The following is a 15305-nucleotide window of genomic DNA, read 5'->3' as shown; positions in this document are numbered from 1 at the left end:
ACAAATGGGAAAAGAGTAGGGATGTGAAAGCAAGCAAAGAATGACAATACATTATCTATACTACCAGTCCAACTTCTTATCACCCCTCTGACTTTCCTCCCCACTACCCTGCACCGCCGCCCTGACAATGGACATCTCGGCCTCCTCTTTCCCCGCGCCCGTGAAGCGCTCCCAGATACCCTTGCCAAACTTGCGATAACTCTCGGCCACGCCGTTGTTGATGGTCAGGTTATATTCCATTTCGGACAACGTGAAGGGGAACGACTGGCCGGCGACCGTGATGGTCCGCGCGGGGATGTCCAGTGTGATCTCCTCGCCTTCCCGCGCGACGTCGTAGAAGGCCTCGTCCGCCATGGTCACTCCTAGCAGGCCGAGGCTGGGCTGGTTGCGGCCGTAGATGAAGGCGAATGAGCGGGCTATTACCGCCTGGACACCAACGCCTGTTCGAATCGCGTTAGACACAACATACCTCATATGTGAAATAGAAGCAGCCAAAGAAACAGGGCGAAATTGTCAAGAGGGGAGAGAAAGGGGAAAATCGCAGAGAAGGGGTATAAAATGGAAAAGGTGCACAATGAAAGAAGAGTATTCCAAAGGAAAATACCTTTCAAAGCACCCACGGCCATCTCGCGACTCGATCCAACCCCAAAGGCATGTCCGGCCACCACGACCTGCTGGCCTCCACGCACTTTGGCCCGGAACTCGGGGTGCGTGTGCTCGAGGACGTGTTCGCCAAAGTCTTCGTCGGTTACGCACGAAGTCAATGTGTGTCCTGGAGCCAGCTGTGCGCGGAAATTCACCCCGACGGAGGGAAGAAAACGTCAGCCTCGTCTTGTCTTGCTCGGCTTGTGCGAGCCAAATGGAGGGGGCCTGTTCCTGACTTACCGCGTCTGTGTCGATAAAGTCGCCTAGCGTGACGATCTTGCTGGAGATCTTGTCCAGTTTCCTCGGTGGCTGGTCTTCCGCATTCGGTGCTGGATCTATCGGTTTGGTGATTGTGCTGTTCGTCTTTGCGGCACTTGATGACCTGTCGAGGTCGGGCTCGACGTATTCGACAGGAACCATATCGACGTCCGAGAGAGGGCGGTATCGTTTGAAGAAATCCAAGTCCAGATCCTTGAGAAAGTCCGCGGGGCTGGTGATGGACATGCTGAAGCTCGAGGCTGCGCAGACCATGGCCGACGTGACATGGCCGAATGCGCCTATTCAGCGACCAACGAGCGAGAAGTTAGCCTCACGCAAATACACGGTACAGACCAGCAGACACCCTCCGATTTTTTGGAGGGATCAAAGGAAAGGCCAAGGGATAGGCAACTCACCCTTTCCCATACGGTTCTGGAAATTGCGATTCTGAGAGCTCAGCCACGTTTCCCCTTCATCAGCATGCTCGGCCGAGAGTCCGACACAGTATGAACAGCCCGGCGGACCGCGAGTGAAGCCCGCGGCCTCGTATATCTCGAGCAGTTTCAGGTCCTTTAGCTTCTCGACAATGGGCAACGATCCCGGCACGTAGTGTCTCTTGCCCTTGGTCAGGGGCAGTTTCCTGTCCAGGCCGACTTTGAGGACCAGCGCCGCGAGGACCAGCTCTTCCTCGGTGGTCGTGCAGGCGCCGATGAAGATTCCGTCGAGTGGCTTCCCGGCCATCTGCGAGACGGGGACCACGTCGTCCGGGTTCGGGTAGACGGCTACCGAGGACTCGACCTTGGACAGGTCGATGGTATATCTGCCTGCATACTCTGCATCGGCGTCTGGTTGGAAGTAGAGTGAGTTGACGCGGTTGGCCTTCCTCCGCCGGCGCGCAATGTATTCTCTTGTGATGCTGTCCGGCACGAAGATGCCCGTGATGGCACCGAACTCGGTGCACATGTTGGAGATGGCGAACCGGGCGTCGACGGAGAGATACTTGAGACCCTCGCCGGCGAACTCGACAATACGCTCCGCGGCGACGGTGTTGCGCTTGAGCTCGCCGAGGATGTAGAGGATGACGTCCTTGCCCGACATGCCAAAGGCCGGCTGGCCGACAAACTCGATGAGGATCGACTCGGGGATCTTGAACCACGTCTCCCCGAGGGTCAGCGTCATCATCACGTCGGCCGTGCCGAGTCCTATTGCCAGACAGCCGACGGCGCCGCCAGAGCAGGTGTGCGAGTCGGACCCGATGGCCAGCATGCCCGGCTCGACGCGTTCCCGGACGAACTCGGTGTGCATGATGGTGTAGTTCATGCCTTGATACTCGGTCATCTTGAACTCGTTCTTGGCCTGTTCCGCCACTTCGACCATGGCCTTGACCTTGGGCACCTGCGCCACCGCCGGGTGGACGACGTGGTCGCCGGCCAGCCAGAAGCGGTCGTTGCGCCAGATTGATGGAGAGCCCAGTCGTTTCCACGTCCGGGCCATACCCTGTTTTTGTTTTTCTCAGAGTCAGCTTTTGTTCTGTTCGGGATAGGAGACCCTCTCTCTAAGATAGGTGTTAGGAGTTGGAACCATACCCCCCACGACAATTCTGATGCCAGGATCCAGTCGATGCCAACCCTGACGACATCGCCAGCCGCCAGTCCTTTAGGGGGTTTCTCTCCAATGACATGCTGCGCGAAGATCTTCTGCGCGAGAGTCATCGGCCTCGTCCCCTCTGCAGGAGCGGTCCTGTACGAGAGAAAATCGGTAGCCCGTTCGCGTGAGTTGACGGCCTCGAGCCACGCCTCGACGAGGAAGAGCGCATCAGCCTGCTGCGCGGGAGTCGTAGTAGCGGCGCCGTCTTCTTCTTCGTCGCGCAGACCCAGTCCTCCAAAGGCTTTCTTGTCGAGTGCCTTTTCGCGCACTAGATCCAGGGCTTCGGCCTCGGGCTTGTACCCTGCGTCTCTAAGGGCGTCGGCATAGCGAAGTAAGACGCGGGGAATACTTTTAGGTGAACTTTCCGGGATGAGGGAGAGATTGAGGGTCGGCACGTCGACTTTCCTGATGCTGGAGAGGAGGTCGCGTAGTCTGCTCTCGAATTCATCTTGCAGGGTGTTTTGGGAGAGTGGTAGTGTTTCTGTGAGCGTTTCCATATTCTTTCTTTCTTGGTCTTTTGTGTTCAATCCGGACAGATGAAGATGACGAGCAGTCGTGGTCTATCCCAGCCAAGGTAATGTACTGTGTGCTATGTTCCGTCCTATATGCCGTGGCGGATAGCAATACTCTGTCCTTGGGTTAGTAGGTAAGGTAGGAGGGGCATATAATATCCCACGATCAGAGTCTAGGTCGTGACCCCGGATCAAAGTCCACAAACATTAACACGCATGCATATGTACCTACCTACCTACCCACCGACCGAGGAAGTTCATACATATACATACGCGCGTACCTCGTATATCTGACGCAGAACACCCCTCTCTCCCCTCTCTCACGAACAGATGCTGCCACAGTGGCAGCTACATGCCGACCGACCGGCCGGCCAGCCGGCCCTTGGAGGGGCTATAGGACCACGGCTCATGATTCAATAAATGGCTGGTTCATGATTGATGAATGGGTCATCATCTCCCCGACCGATGTCCCCACATGTGCTCGCCCGGCGTTGACAGTCAACCAACGAATGAAACGTGCCGAATTTCCAAGGTAAGGCCGATATCTGCTCCTCTCCTCCCTCTCCAAGTCCGGAATTCGGTGCGAAAATCGGACTAAAGCCCAAACATCGGAGTCGATCAAGCTTTCGGCCCCCCCCCCCCTCTCTCCTCCTCCGCATTTTTTGGTTTGGAGTACGTGCGGTACTTGCAGGCCTTGTACATGACTAGGCAGTGCTAGGTTCAATGGGAACGGGGACGGGTAATAACTAATAACTAACAAGACGAAGGAGAGAGAAAAGAAACGGGAAATGCCTCGGATCGGATTGATGAATGTACAAAAAGTATCCTTCCTGCTCGGTGGTCAACTAAATACCTATCCACCTACCGTGCTACTTACACCCCTACATCCATACATACATACATATTTAAGATCGAGGGCGGGGGAAAGCATTTTGCATCCACTATTGATTTGTTGGTCTTTGACACGGAATTGCGAGTTGACGTCCAGAACGGAATACAACTTGGTTGCCATTGCATTTACAATTCTATCTTCCCCTCCTCCAACCAAACAATACCCTTCCGGTCTGTTGTCTTCGACCCTCGCGACTCAATACTAGACTTCCGGCTCAAGACTCTCGAGTCGAAACTCCACGCTACAAAAAAATGGGTTCAGTCGGCGCCGACACCAAGACGACCAAAGCATGCTCGCCGCTCACGGGTGCCACGCGGCTGAGAGAAATGCTCAAAGACCCGACCAAGGTCGTCGTGTGTCCAGGCGTGTTTGACGGGTTCACGGCTCGGTTGGCCCTAGCGGCCGGGTATGATGCGATGTACATGGTACGTATATCACTTCCAACCAAGACAGGGGGATGGTGCGAAGAGGAAAAGAAACATCCCATGTCTGTGTGTGTGTGTGTGTGTGTCTCAATCACCGTGATACAATACGATACCACACACTCTGCTCGTCTCATCTATTGTCACTCTCATTATCTCGCTCACTCACACTCTCTTAGACCGGAGCAGGCACGTCCATGTCCCGACTCGGCTGGGCCGACCTGGGCATCGCGACGCTCAACGACATGAGAAGCAACGCCGAGATGATCGCGTCGCTGAACCCTTCCGTGCCCCTCATCGCCGACGCCGACACGGGCTACGGCGGCCCAATCATGGTCACGAGGACCGTGACGCAGTACGCTCGAGCCGGGGTCGCGGCGCTGCACATTGAAGATCAGGTCAGTCAGAAAATCTCCCCTCCCCCCCCCAACGACGAGGAAAAAGTTGCAACCAAATTTGAACCTTTCAAGTCTTTCCTCGGCGCGGGACAACATTTGACTGACTAACAAACCGGGATCGAAAAACAGGTACAAGAGAAGAGATGTGGCCATCTCCTCGGCAAGCAGATCGTGGACCGGGAGATTTACTTTAGTCGCCTGCGCGCGGCGGTGGCGGCGCGTGACAAGCTCCAATCGGACATCGTGCTGATCGCGCGGACGGACTCGCGCCAGACGTACGGCTTCGACGAGGCGATCGAGCGACTGCAAGAAGCGGTGCGGATCGGCGTGGACGCCGTGTTCCTCGAAGCCCTCCAGACGAAGGAAGAAATGGAGAAGGTGTGCCAGATCATGGGGGACACGCCGGTCCTGCTCAACGTCGTGCCCGGCGGCGTCACCCCGGAATTCACCATCGACGAGGCCAGCAAGATGGGCTTCCGCATCATCATCTACCCCGGCCTATGCATCGGGCCCCTCCTCGAGAGCGTGCGCGACGAGCTCAAGGTCCTCCAGACCACCGGCAAGACCACCCCGAGAAGTTCGGCCAGCGGCGTCAAGGAGTCGTTCAACTTGTGCGGCCTGCAGGAGTGTATCGAGATCGACAGGGAAGCGGGAGGACAGGCGTATGCCACGGTGGGGAAGTAGGCAAGCTCAAACTCCCGTGGCGAGCCAGCCAGCGAGCGAGCGTGATTGATGGCTAAAAGCGCGTCACTTCCTGTGTCGTCGATCGCGCTCTTTGGTTCGTTTCGTGCTGCCGTGGCGTGAGCAGAAATGAATGGGCAAACATTGGGAAGAGTCGGTGTATTAGCAAAAACCGTACTAGAACGAACATTGGAACTTGCAAAACAGGGTCTGACAAAATGCTTGCTCATGTTGGAATTTTCGGGTATCGCATTGCTCATTAATTTGCTAGTCTTGTGAAATCCGATGAACCACCACCCAAGGTTCGAGTCCTCGTCTCTGTTACCTCGACCGTTGAAGTCTGCCGAATGGTCACTGTGGTTCTGGTCAACGAGTCGAGTAACAAGGTTCTCGTAGTTGGCATCGTCACCAGCACAGTCACTGTTTGCTCCGATGTAGTCGCTGCACTGACACCTCCGAGCTGATGACGACTGATCGCTGATGAAGTTAGCACTGTGGTGGTAGTAAGAGTCGATTCAAAGGACAATGTGGTGATGCCTGTGTACGTTCCAGATGTGACCACGGCGGGCTAAACCCCTGTCAGTTGCGAATGTAGACGATGGATTGGCTTCAACTTACCCCTGAGAATGAAGCCACACTGGTCCCAGTGCTGGTGCTCGTGATCGTCACCACATCCCAGCTTTCGCTCGAGGTAACGCAATCCCACCCGCTTGATCGAGGAAGACAATCTTGGACTTGAACGACGTTGGGAACAGGATTCTGAACAAGGTCATACCAATGGGCAGCATAGAACGCCATGGGCTCATTCGCTTCCGCAGGTGAAAGGGAAGGACTTGAGAAACTCGATCCAGCCATCGTAGAGCAGGCATCCAGTCTCTGACTGGAGAACGTGACGTATTGACCGCAATCCGTAATGGGAACAGGTATCATTCCAGCCCGCTGCACAGTAGTACTGCACCATGTCGTGGTTTTTGCACTGTACAATGTCTGGCATCCATTCTTGTCCAAAACTATCCGTGCTGTTTCGGCTCCGCTGGGCTCGATGGGAGGTATTGTCGCTAAAGCCGTCGGCGGTACGCGAGCCCTGCTGGTAGATAAGAAGACTGTTGTGCTTCCGTTCGGTAGAAGAGCAGTGGCATTCACTCGGACTGGGATGTAACTTGAGCTATTGGTAATCGAGCCTTGCGTCTTGTTGGCTCCTAACGAAGACAGGGGTAGGACTGAAAATATTGCTGACGAAGCTGGCGTGTCGGGACATACCGTCGCAATCGGTTCCTGAATCACCGTCGTGGGAAAGACATAGGACGAGATTGTGGGCAGAGTCGACGGAGTAAATGGGGTAGTGGCGACAGGAGCTGGGGTTGCTAGCACTCCCAACCCTTGGATGGGCGAGCTGGGGAGTTGTCGAGGCTCTTTAGGATGGAAATGGGCTCGTCCCTCGTGTTGTTTTATCGAAGAAATTGGGGCCGCCAGGGCGATCAGCAGTAGTAGGACCTCCATATCTGGAGCACAAAACCAAGTCTAATCTCACTGGAAAAGGGGGAAATGGTTTACCTTCGCCAGCGAAGATAGGACTCACAGTTGGGATTTTATGTCCCAGAATGGTGGCAGAAAAGATTGTTCGAGTGGCAGGGCATTTCAATTACAAATGTCCAGACCGCGTATGGTGGAATGCCAAGTCAATCGCGGTTGGTATGTGGATGGCTGCCCCTTTTGTCCTCTGGCTCCCTGGGACGCGATGCGCGTTGCATTCCTGCAGTCTGGAACTTGTCTCGGCTCGATATCTCAATTCAACCTGGGTCCTTGACCGGACGGGCCACCTTGGTGCTGTTGACCCTGGTCTTCATGGTACGCATTGCTCATAAACTCGATCTCAGCGTCGGTGGGCTGTTGGAAATGTAAAGAGGGATCGTTCAATAGCAGATCCGGGGGGAAATATTGGTCGTACCGCATCATTGGGTCGAACGCGGCAAATGCTTGCACACTTGGAAGCTCAGGCATTGTGTTGTAGATAGAAGGCGCGCTTGGAGCCGACACATACATGTTCTGGGACAGAGGATTGCTGACCGCAGAGTAATTTGCCATGGAAACATCGTGCCGTGGAGGAGAAGGCCTGCCTGGAAGATCGTGTGGCAAGTCGTCGACATCACGCCCAATCTTTTTGACTGCTTCCCCAAACAGCGAGAAACATATTGTCCAGGCACGCCTGGCCGACACATTGTCTTCTGCTAGTGCATGCAGCCAACGGATGCCTTTCTTGCATGATTTCAGTATAGCTTCTGCTTCTTCCGGCATGTGGTTGGCTCGGAATGAGATTTCAAGCATCAGAACTGTCGTGGCTTGGACTAGCCAATGCACAATGTTCCACCAAGGGCCGACTCGAATCAGCCCGACGGCATTGGGTTTATCAGGGATGAGCTGCAGCATATCCATTGCAGCCTCGACGCAAGAGGCGGCAGAATTGCGGTTGAATTCGAGTGATTTGCTTGATTGCCCTGGGATCTTTCGGTCAAGTCGACAGAGACAGGGTCGATGGATAGTCATCTTGGTGCTGTAGTAGAAGAAACCCAAATTCAAGCGGAATTCGTAGGACCCGCGCTCGCGCTGGTTCCGTCGAAAAGCAAATGCCTGAGGCAGTTTGCGATACCAGTGCTCAAGACGTTCGTCGAGGTCCTTTACTTTGGCCTGAACTTCTGACCACGTTCCTTTGATCGCCGCCGGGTTGTACAGACTATGAAAGATGTTCTGGGTCAAGCGAGTCAACTGTACCAGGTGGAGAAAGTATAGTGAAGAGTTAGGTTGAACATCCTTTGCCCATTCCAAGTCACCAGCTCTGAGGGCTCCAGGCATCGAGGGCGAACGTGAGTCGATCTTGGTTTGCGAACGAGAGCGGTCGGTTGAAGGGGTTGACCCGAAACTCGGGGTTTGAGAATTTGAGGATGGCGCCCGGTCACCCTGTTGTATTTCCTTGCTCAGAAGTCTCTGGCCTTCCTCGGTCTCGAATTGTTCTTCTTCCAGGGGTATTGGCAGGGGTGTAGTACAGTGGTCATCCATGACACAGTTGACCCTACCCGTCATATTGCACAGACGATGTTCCAGGGCGTAGAGAGCCCACCAAAGTCGGTAGCGGATTTCCTTGAGTGAATCCTTCAGGCCATTGCTGTCATTGCGCATGTTCAGTCCCAAGGCGCCGGCTCCTCGAATAGCAATTCCATTCAGCATCCAAGCACTGGTCTGCAATCAATTGACGCTCTTCCTCGAGGTGGACTGGGCGACACTTACCGGTTGATTTGACTGTTGCAAAGCAGGTAGAAAGACATCAAGCCTAGAACCTGGATCTGCTGCAAATCTGGATGATGGAAGATGGTCTCAGAGTTCATACTTAACAGTCGAGCCCGGGTAAAATAGATTAGATGGTCCCTCTCGTCGCCCTTCCATTCGGCTTTGATTAGATGCGAATACTTTGCACCGATTGCAAAGATCAAGTTGAGGATCGCGAGCCACTTCTCTGGTGGTCTTTGCACGGTTCCGCTAATGAACCTTCGAAACTGAGTGGTCAGATTCAACCTTCCAACTACGGGAAAGGACGAGTGAACTCGCTGCATGTATGCAGTGAACAGATGGTCCGCAATGTCGGGCGTAGGCATCTCGTAGGCATCAACGGCCTCGTACATGAATATCGATGTGTCATCCATGTGATAGCTGGAATCTTTGATAGTGAAGCCTTCGTCTGCTTCCGAAAGCGGGATTTGGGTGTCACCGACTGGACGTTTCGAAGTCAGCGAGGCACTGGACGTGGCAGCGAGCGCCTGTTGCCTCTCATTACCTTGCCGATCTTGTTCAACGTCTCCATACTTGTTCTGCTCACGCAAGCGCTGGAGCCAGGTGACCTCGGAGTTCTTCCCCATGAAACCCGTCATCCGGGCCTGCTCACGGGTGAAATCCTCATCGGTTCGATCTAGTGCACCCGTGGACCCAGCGCCTGCCGAAGCTTCTGATTCCGCACCGGACTCATCATCTTCTGCATCGACATCACCAGTCAGGGCAACATCAGCAGTGCCTTCTGTGAGGGTTTCTTCGGCGTCATAATTCGATTCCTGTCGAGAATCAGCGTAGAACAGGGATTATGTTTGCATTGAAAGGAACTCACCTTCTCTAGCGATGCTCGGATCAATCTTGCGTCGTCTTCATCAACCCTCGATATCAGTTCCCTGAGCAGTTTTTCATAATCGGCCACCTTCTCCGTCAAGGTTCCAAATTGCCTAGACGCCAATTAGCATCTTCACGCTCGAACAAATGTCAACCAACTTTTTGGCCCTATCTCTTTTGCCATCGGCGTAAAAGCATGTAATCTTAAAGTCCTGGCAATGTTTGCACGCTGGGCGCTCCCCGCTGCATTTGGTCTTGCGATGCCGGCAGGGTTCACATGCATGATTGACGCGGTGCCTTCCCCCTGATCGAGTCGGATCTTCAGATGGATCAATTGACCTCTTCAACCTTGGAATGGCAACTTTTCCAGCTCTCTGAGACGATTCACTCGTCGCAGTGAGAGGAGATTGTGGGACACGAAACAAGAGGTTTGACGCGGGGGAGCGAGGTGTCTGTGAGGTGGGCGTAGGGCGATTGGAAAGGTCGGCAGTGGGTGTTTCGATTGAGCGGATTGGAGCCTGGATCGGGGTTTGAGAAACCGACTGAGATATCGAGGAGGCTTGACCGTGTCCGGAAGTCGGAGCACGGGGAGGTTCACCACGACGCTGCTGTCTTTGCTCCGACATTGGAAGCGAAATGAGATTACTACCTGGCTAGCAGTGCGCGACGACGTGAATGTGGCTCGAGTGGGTGGCAAGTGGCGCAGGTAGGAATTTGGTGTTCGACGGCGTGAGCGGGGGAAATGCGCTTGGGCTGGTACAGTTGCGAATCAAGGCGACGGCGAAGCATCCAGTCCAAGTCGCATAACGCTGCATTTGTACCGCAGTGTGAAATGAAATCGAGAAAAAAAGATAGAAGTTCAATACAATGATGAGTCTCCGTTGATCTGAGGCCGCAAAAACCGCCACACTTGTAAATGGGAAACCAGCAGGAAGATTTTTCCGACACCCAAGCTCCAGAACTTCCCAATGGCACTCACAGGCTTGGAAGCTATTTCCCCGCCTGACCCGGACACCAGAGAAGCACTGTGAAAAAGGGCCTACGTGTGTGGGTGAATTGGTGCTTCTTCAAGATCATCCTGATGAAAGCCATGAATCCATTTCTACGGTATGAAGGGCAAGCCAAGGCCCATGAGCACATGCCACACCAAGCCTGACCATTTCCGCGCACCATTGGAGTTTCGAGTGTAGAAATACAACAACCCTGGTGCATCTTCCGTGCAACAGAGCCGATCATCACCTGATAGGTGCCTAACGTGAACGTCGTGGGGTGCAGAATTACATCATGCTCGCTGTCGCTTAGCTCCCGTGCCCTCCTAGACACTTCGGAGCTTTCTCGAGAGTTTTTCGCGACCTGCAGCGTGGGCCCTGACCCAGCCAGATCCTCTCATTCCAGTCTTTGCCAATCGGTTGTCAACGGCGAAGGGGGTACGGTAGCAGTCATATCAGTCGGATATACGTAGCCAATCTGCGTGGCGTACAAGTCGAAAGAGTGCTGGAAGTTGCCGACAGTTGAGTCCAACGTCTGTCGCACGAGGATGCTCGCTGTCTGTTGCTGGTTCTGGCCGTGTTACAATGCTTGCTACTCCTGTCGCTGACGTTTCGCTCCGTGTTGATTCCAATCGCCGCCACCAAAATTCTGACCTGGAGTGGAGTTGAACATTCCTGGATTGAACTGGTTTCCTTGAAAGCCTGAGATACATGGTCAACTTCTGGTAAAGAGGGATCCAGGGCACAAATATCAGCATCCAACATACCTCCCATTCCCATTCCAGCCATCATCGGATTCATGCCCATATTTGCCATCCCCATTCCACCACCCATGGGCATCATGGTGTTCATGCCCCCACGGCCTCCGCGCATGCCACCCATAGCGCCTCGCATGGGGTTGCCCATCATCCCTCCCCTATTGTTGAAGCCGCCGTAATTACCTCCCATCCCCATGTTGTTCTGAAAGCCCATGTTTTGGTGGTTATTGTTGCCGTTGTAGCCACCCATCGGACCAGAGAAATTGCGGTTGTACTGATTGTGCATGTTATAACCACCGCGGTTGAACCCGCCACCCCGGCCACCTCGAAAGCCTTGGTTGTTCATACCGTAGCTGGTATCAGAGCGAGGTCCAGAACTAAATGAACCCCCGCGAACCGGTCTCTCTTCCCTGACTCGAGCAGGCGCATCTTTGGGGAGCGTCTTGAACGGATTCTGAGTGGCGTTAGTGTACACGACAGAGTGTTTGCGCGAGCCAGGCTGGCTGCCCGCTAGTGAGTCGATCTTGTGCTTCATGGCAGTCGCTGCTTGAGGCGAAGAAAACTCGAGATACAATTGGCTGTATGGAGCTATTAGCAAAGATGAGAAAACACAGCATGATTGTTGACTAACCCTTTGCTCTTGCCATTGACCTTGTGTTCACTGAAAGTCAGGTCCTTCAGTTCGTCTTCAGTCCCTGCTTCGTTAGCCCAACCACGAATATCGTCCTCGGTCGTCCACCAATGTAAGTCTGAAATCATCAAAGCGTTGGTAGCTCCGTGGTCGATGGGTCTCTCGTCCGAGGTCTCTTTACGTTTGACACCTTGCTGTGGGACGGGTTTGGAGGCAATGGAATCGGAATGTTCGGCTTTGACGTCGTCGGGTTTTTCCTTGGCAATAGAGGCAGTTGGACTTGAGATAGGCTGTTTGTCTTCAATTGCGGGCGCCGCATGTGTCTCTTCCGCTGATACGGGCACATCTTCCTCCGTCTGCAGCTGAATATCTTCGTCCTCCGCCTTGTAATCCATGGTACCATCGTTACCCATATCGACCTCGCCATCGCCGTAAATATCAATGTCAAAATTGTCTTCGTCTGCAGAGGCCATGGTGGAGGATGCTTAGAGGTAGAGAGGAGGTTAGAATAGAGTCGGATTTTCTGTCTGCCACAGATCTATGCACAAGACGGGCAAATCAACAGGCAGGATATAAGAACCAGGTGGTTTCTGCGAGATACATACAGTATTAGCCAGAGATACATGAAGAGGGTTCACAAACAGAGGACGCATGATCTGAGATTCAATATGTCTCGTGTTGCCAAACATCAAAGTCATCCCGCACCGCCAGACAAGCTCCGACTTTGAACCTCAGGGACATGAGTCACCCAACAAGTAGTACGTACAGAACTCGAGACTCTTGTACAATTCGGTGTGAATCTTCATTGCAAAATCAATGCGCAGTTTTGAATGTCATAATACATGAAGCAGGCCAGCTGCCGTCCTGAAGCTTGTGATACAATGGTTCCAATGTAAAAGTCCAGCAAGGAAGAGAAAGGAAATAAATCCGGCGCCTGTTTCTCGGAGCTGCACCGAGTCTGATCGCTTGGTGAAGTCAAACAGCGTGTTGACCGGAGACCGGCAAGAGATCGCCAGGCAAAGAAACTGGGTGCGTGGCTCGGAAGTGAGAACTCTCGTGCAGGAAACACCGTGTAAAGGAAGGCCGCGCGTGGCAGTGACGAGGAGAAATATGATCTTTACTCAAGTTTGAGCAGTGAAAAGAGTAAAATGGAAGGACTGCCAGAGGGAATTGAGAAGAGACGAGACGTTGAACAGGAGACACAGAGTTGAGGGTTCAGGCGGCAGCGCAGTTCATCCACTCCTGGCCATGCTAAAAGCGGCTTGTATTCTCTGCGCGCTGATGTGGGGAACAAGTGACGCCGCTCTATTGTATATCTCCTCGTGTTACGCTAGAGATCGCGATGCCTTTTTCCACAATCTTACAATGATATCCGCAAGGAGTCAAAAAGGGTGACGACGGACACAGAATGGAGGATCTGACTAGTTTATAAGTGGTCAACTTCCGCTACCTCTACAGATACCCTTTGTCTGTGCGACCAACGCCGCGTCTTCTACCTCGTACACATATACGACTATGATGAAACCCAACCTATGCATCATCAACATCACCACGGTGTGCGGTATTCTTGCTTGAATACTTTTGTGGCTGGTGGATATCGGAAGCTCTCTCTCGCCTACCGTCTTTACAGGGAGTACAAGCTGCGCGAGGGATAGCAGAATGTATTAAGTGTAACTTTTGGCTTGTCTTGACCTTTCCTTCTCTCTCACGCACCTTGCATTCACAAACACTTCGGATCACCTCTTCCCGAGCCGACACCTCCCAGCCAGGATGTTATGCCCCATCTTGACCCTATGCAGTACAGTTCTATCAGTATGGCATAGACATCACCGGCGACCACGATTTTCGAAACAAGCCGATGACAATGCCGAGCTTGCGGTAAACCGAGGTCTGGATTTCCCAATAATGGCCTGCCTTCGATCCTCGGACCCCCTTCTTGATATCCCACTGCGGCTTATATACCGGATGCGTCCCGTGGCCAATGAACCACTATCATCGGCACTTGTCCTCCGTATTGTGGTGTAATCTAAAACAGCCGGCTGATACAATGTCATAATCGATTGACTGTCGAGCTAGTCGCGCTTGGACTCTTGTGATGTGGTTCTTTTGTGGTTGAGGTGAAAAGTATGGGCCCCCGAGTCTCACATAGGTGAGTGTATGCAGGGTTCGTCCCAGCCACAGCTACTGGAAAAGGCCTTTGTCCACGAGGCGATCGATATATACCCCTGGGCTGGACTTGGCTGGTTTCGCACTAGGAACAACGTCGCTCTCAAATGCCATTCCCACTTTGGCGTCCTTCCTGGAATATGCCGCATATACTTCATTTCGTGCCTATCAATTGGTCAAGACCATTGATTCAAAACTACAGCTGCACAGCTCAAGGACATTTCCCCAGGGGTCCTGCATGTACAAGACTGATTCACCATTTGGCAAATTCATGGTGCCTCCGACCTTCTTCCCTCCTTGCTGCACCAGTCGCTCGCACAAAGCATCCGGGTCTGGGTCAGTCACTCCCATATGGAAGCAGCCACCTTTAGCATAATTGTCCGGGCCAAATTCCGTCGGGCTCGTTGGTCCGCTATATTTGGGCCTAACAAACTCGAAGAGTTCAAAGCCGATCCCATTCCCTGTAGCCAGACATGCAACTTTGACGTGTTTAAGATCGTGGCCATAAACTGTCACTCATGTCAGTAGTGGGACAAGCGCAATCACGCCTCCCGGTCTGTTGGAGGGTGACCAAAGCTACTTACTCTTGGACAAGATTTCATCAACCTCTGGGATTCCGGTTTCCTTGATTTCTTGGGGGGCCTTCAGTAAACGGAAGTTCAGGTTTGTCGTGTACCATTTGATTGCTGCATCGAGATCGGGTACCGAAACACCCACATGGTTGAAGCTGTGGTTGAACTGCTATCTGGGTGTAAGCAACACTGTTTAGACTTGGGCTCAGGAAATAGCTAGTACTCACTTTAGACATGATGAAGGATATATTGGCAATTGGTCCACCCGAGTATCAGAGTTGATAGGTATATTCCTGTCCGGGCTTCGATCGAGGTAAAGTACGCCTGTATTGTATTGCTGCAACGGAATCTACAGATCCCTTCTAGACAAACACCTTGAAGACCAACTTGTTAATATATGCCATATTGTGAGTCCGGGGAACTTGGTTGCCCCACATCCATCCCGGTACCCAAGGCTTCACCAACAATTGTCACTTTTCTGAACGAGTCGTATATTTTTACCCGAAACCCGACCTTACTCTGAACATGTTTTGTCATAGTCTGTCGATGCAAATAGTAATGATAATGAAGTATTTCACCCCTATC

General features: G+C 53.0%; 5 protein-coding genes across 5 annotated transcripts; 1 reads left to right on the top strand and 4 right to left on the bottom strand.

The window, feature by feature from the left end:
• Positions 1-60: 60 nt before the first annotated feature.
• AYO21_02124 (hypothetical protein) lies at positions 61-3047 on the bottom strand (the record flags this gene model as incomplete). The annotated part of the gene is made up of 5 exons (XM_022652104.1): positions 61-440; positions 605-782; positions 886-1202; positions 1320-2400; positions 2490-3047. 5 exons carry the CDS (start codon positions 3045-3047, stop codon positions 61-63), a joined length of 2514 nt encoding a protein of 837 aa, XP_022515490.1.
• Positions 3048-4205: 1158 nt separating this feature from the next.
• On the top strand, positions 4206-5458 carry AYO21_02123 (hypothetical protein; the record flags this gene model as incomplete). Its single annotated transcript, XM_022652103.1, has 3 exons — positions 4206-4379; positions 4556-4774; positions 4904-5458. The coding sequence occupies 3 exons, from the start codon at positions 4206-4208 to the stop codon at positions 5456-5458; spliced, it is 948 nt and encodes a 315-aa protein (XP_022515489.1).
• Positions 5459-5510: 52 nt separating this feature from the next.
• AYO21_02122 (hypothetical protein) lies at positions 5511-6955 on the bottom strand (the record flags this gene model as incomplete). Its single annotated transcript, XM_022652102.1, has 4 exons — positions 5511-5564; positions 5644-5947; positions 6001-6023; positions 6074-6955. The coding sequence occupies 4 exons, from the start codon at positions 6953-6955 to the stop codon at positions 5511-5513; spliced, it is 1263 nt and encodes a 420-aa protein (XP_022515488.1).
• Positions 6956-7240: 285 nt separating this feature from the next.
• On the bottom strand, positions 7241-12455 carry AYO21_02121 (hypothetical protein; the record flags this gene model as incomplete). The annotated part of the gene is made up of 7 exons (XM_022652101.1): positions 7241-8684; positions 8738-9552; positions 9606-9717; positions 11085-11148; positions 11203-11295; positions 11361-11929; positions 11983-12455. The coding sequence occupies 7 exons, from the start codon at positions 12453-12455 to the stop codon at positions 7241-7243; spliced, it is 3570 nt and encodes a 1189-aa protein (XP_022515487.1).
• A 1708-nt stretch (positions 12456-14163) lies between these two features.
• Positions 14164-14956, bottom strand: AYO21_02120 (hypothetical protein; the record flags this gene model as incomplete). The annotated part of the gene is made up of 4 exons (XM_022652100.1): positions 14164-14313; positions 14368-14657; positions 14733-14889; positions 14948-14956. 4 exons carry the CDS (start codon positions 14954-14956, stop codon positions 14164-14166), a joined length of 606 nt encoding a protein of 201 aa, XP_022515486.1.
• Positions 14957-15305: the final 349 nt, after the last annotated feature.

This window comes from Fonsecaea monophora (assembly GCF_001642475.1).
Source record: "Fonsecaea monophora strain CBS 269.37 chromosome Unknown Scaff9, whole genome shotgun sequence".
Taxonomy (NCBI): domain Eukaryota; kingdom Fungi; phylum Ascomycota; class Eurotiomycetes; order Chaetothyriales; family Herpotrichiellaceae; genus Fonsecaea; species Fonsecaea monophora.
This window is presented reverse-complemented; position numbering and strand designations above follow the sequence as displayed.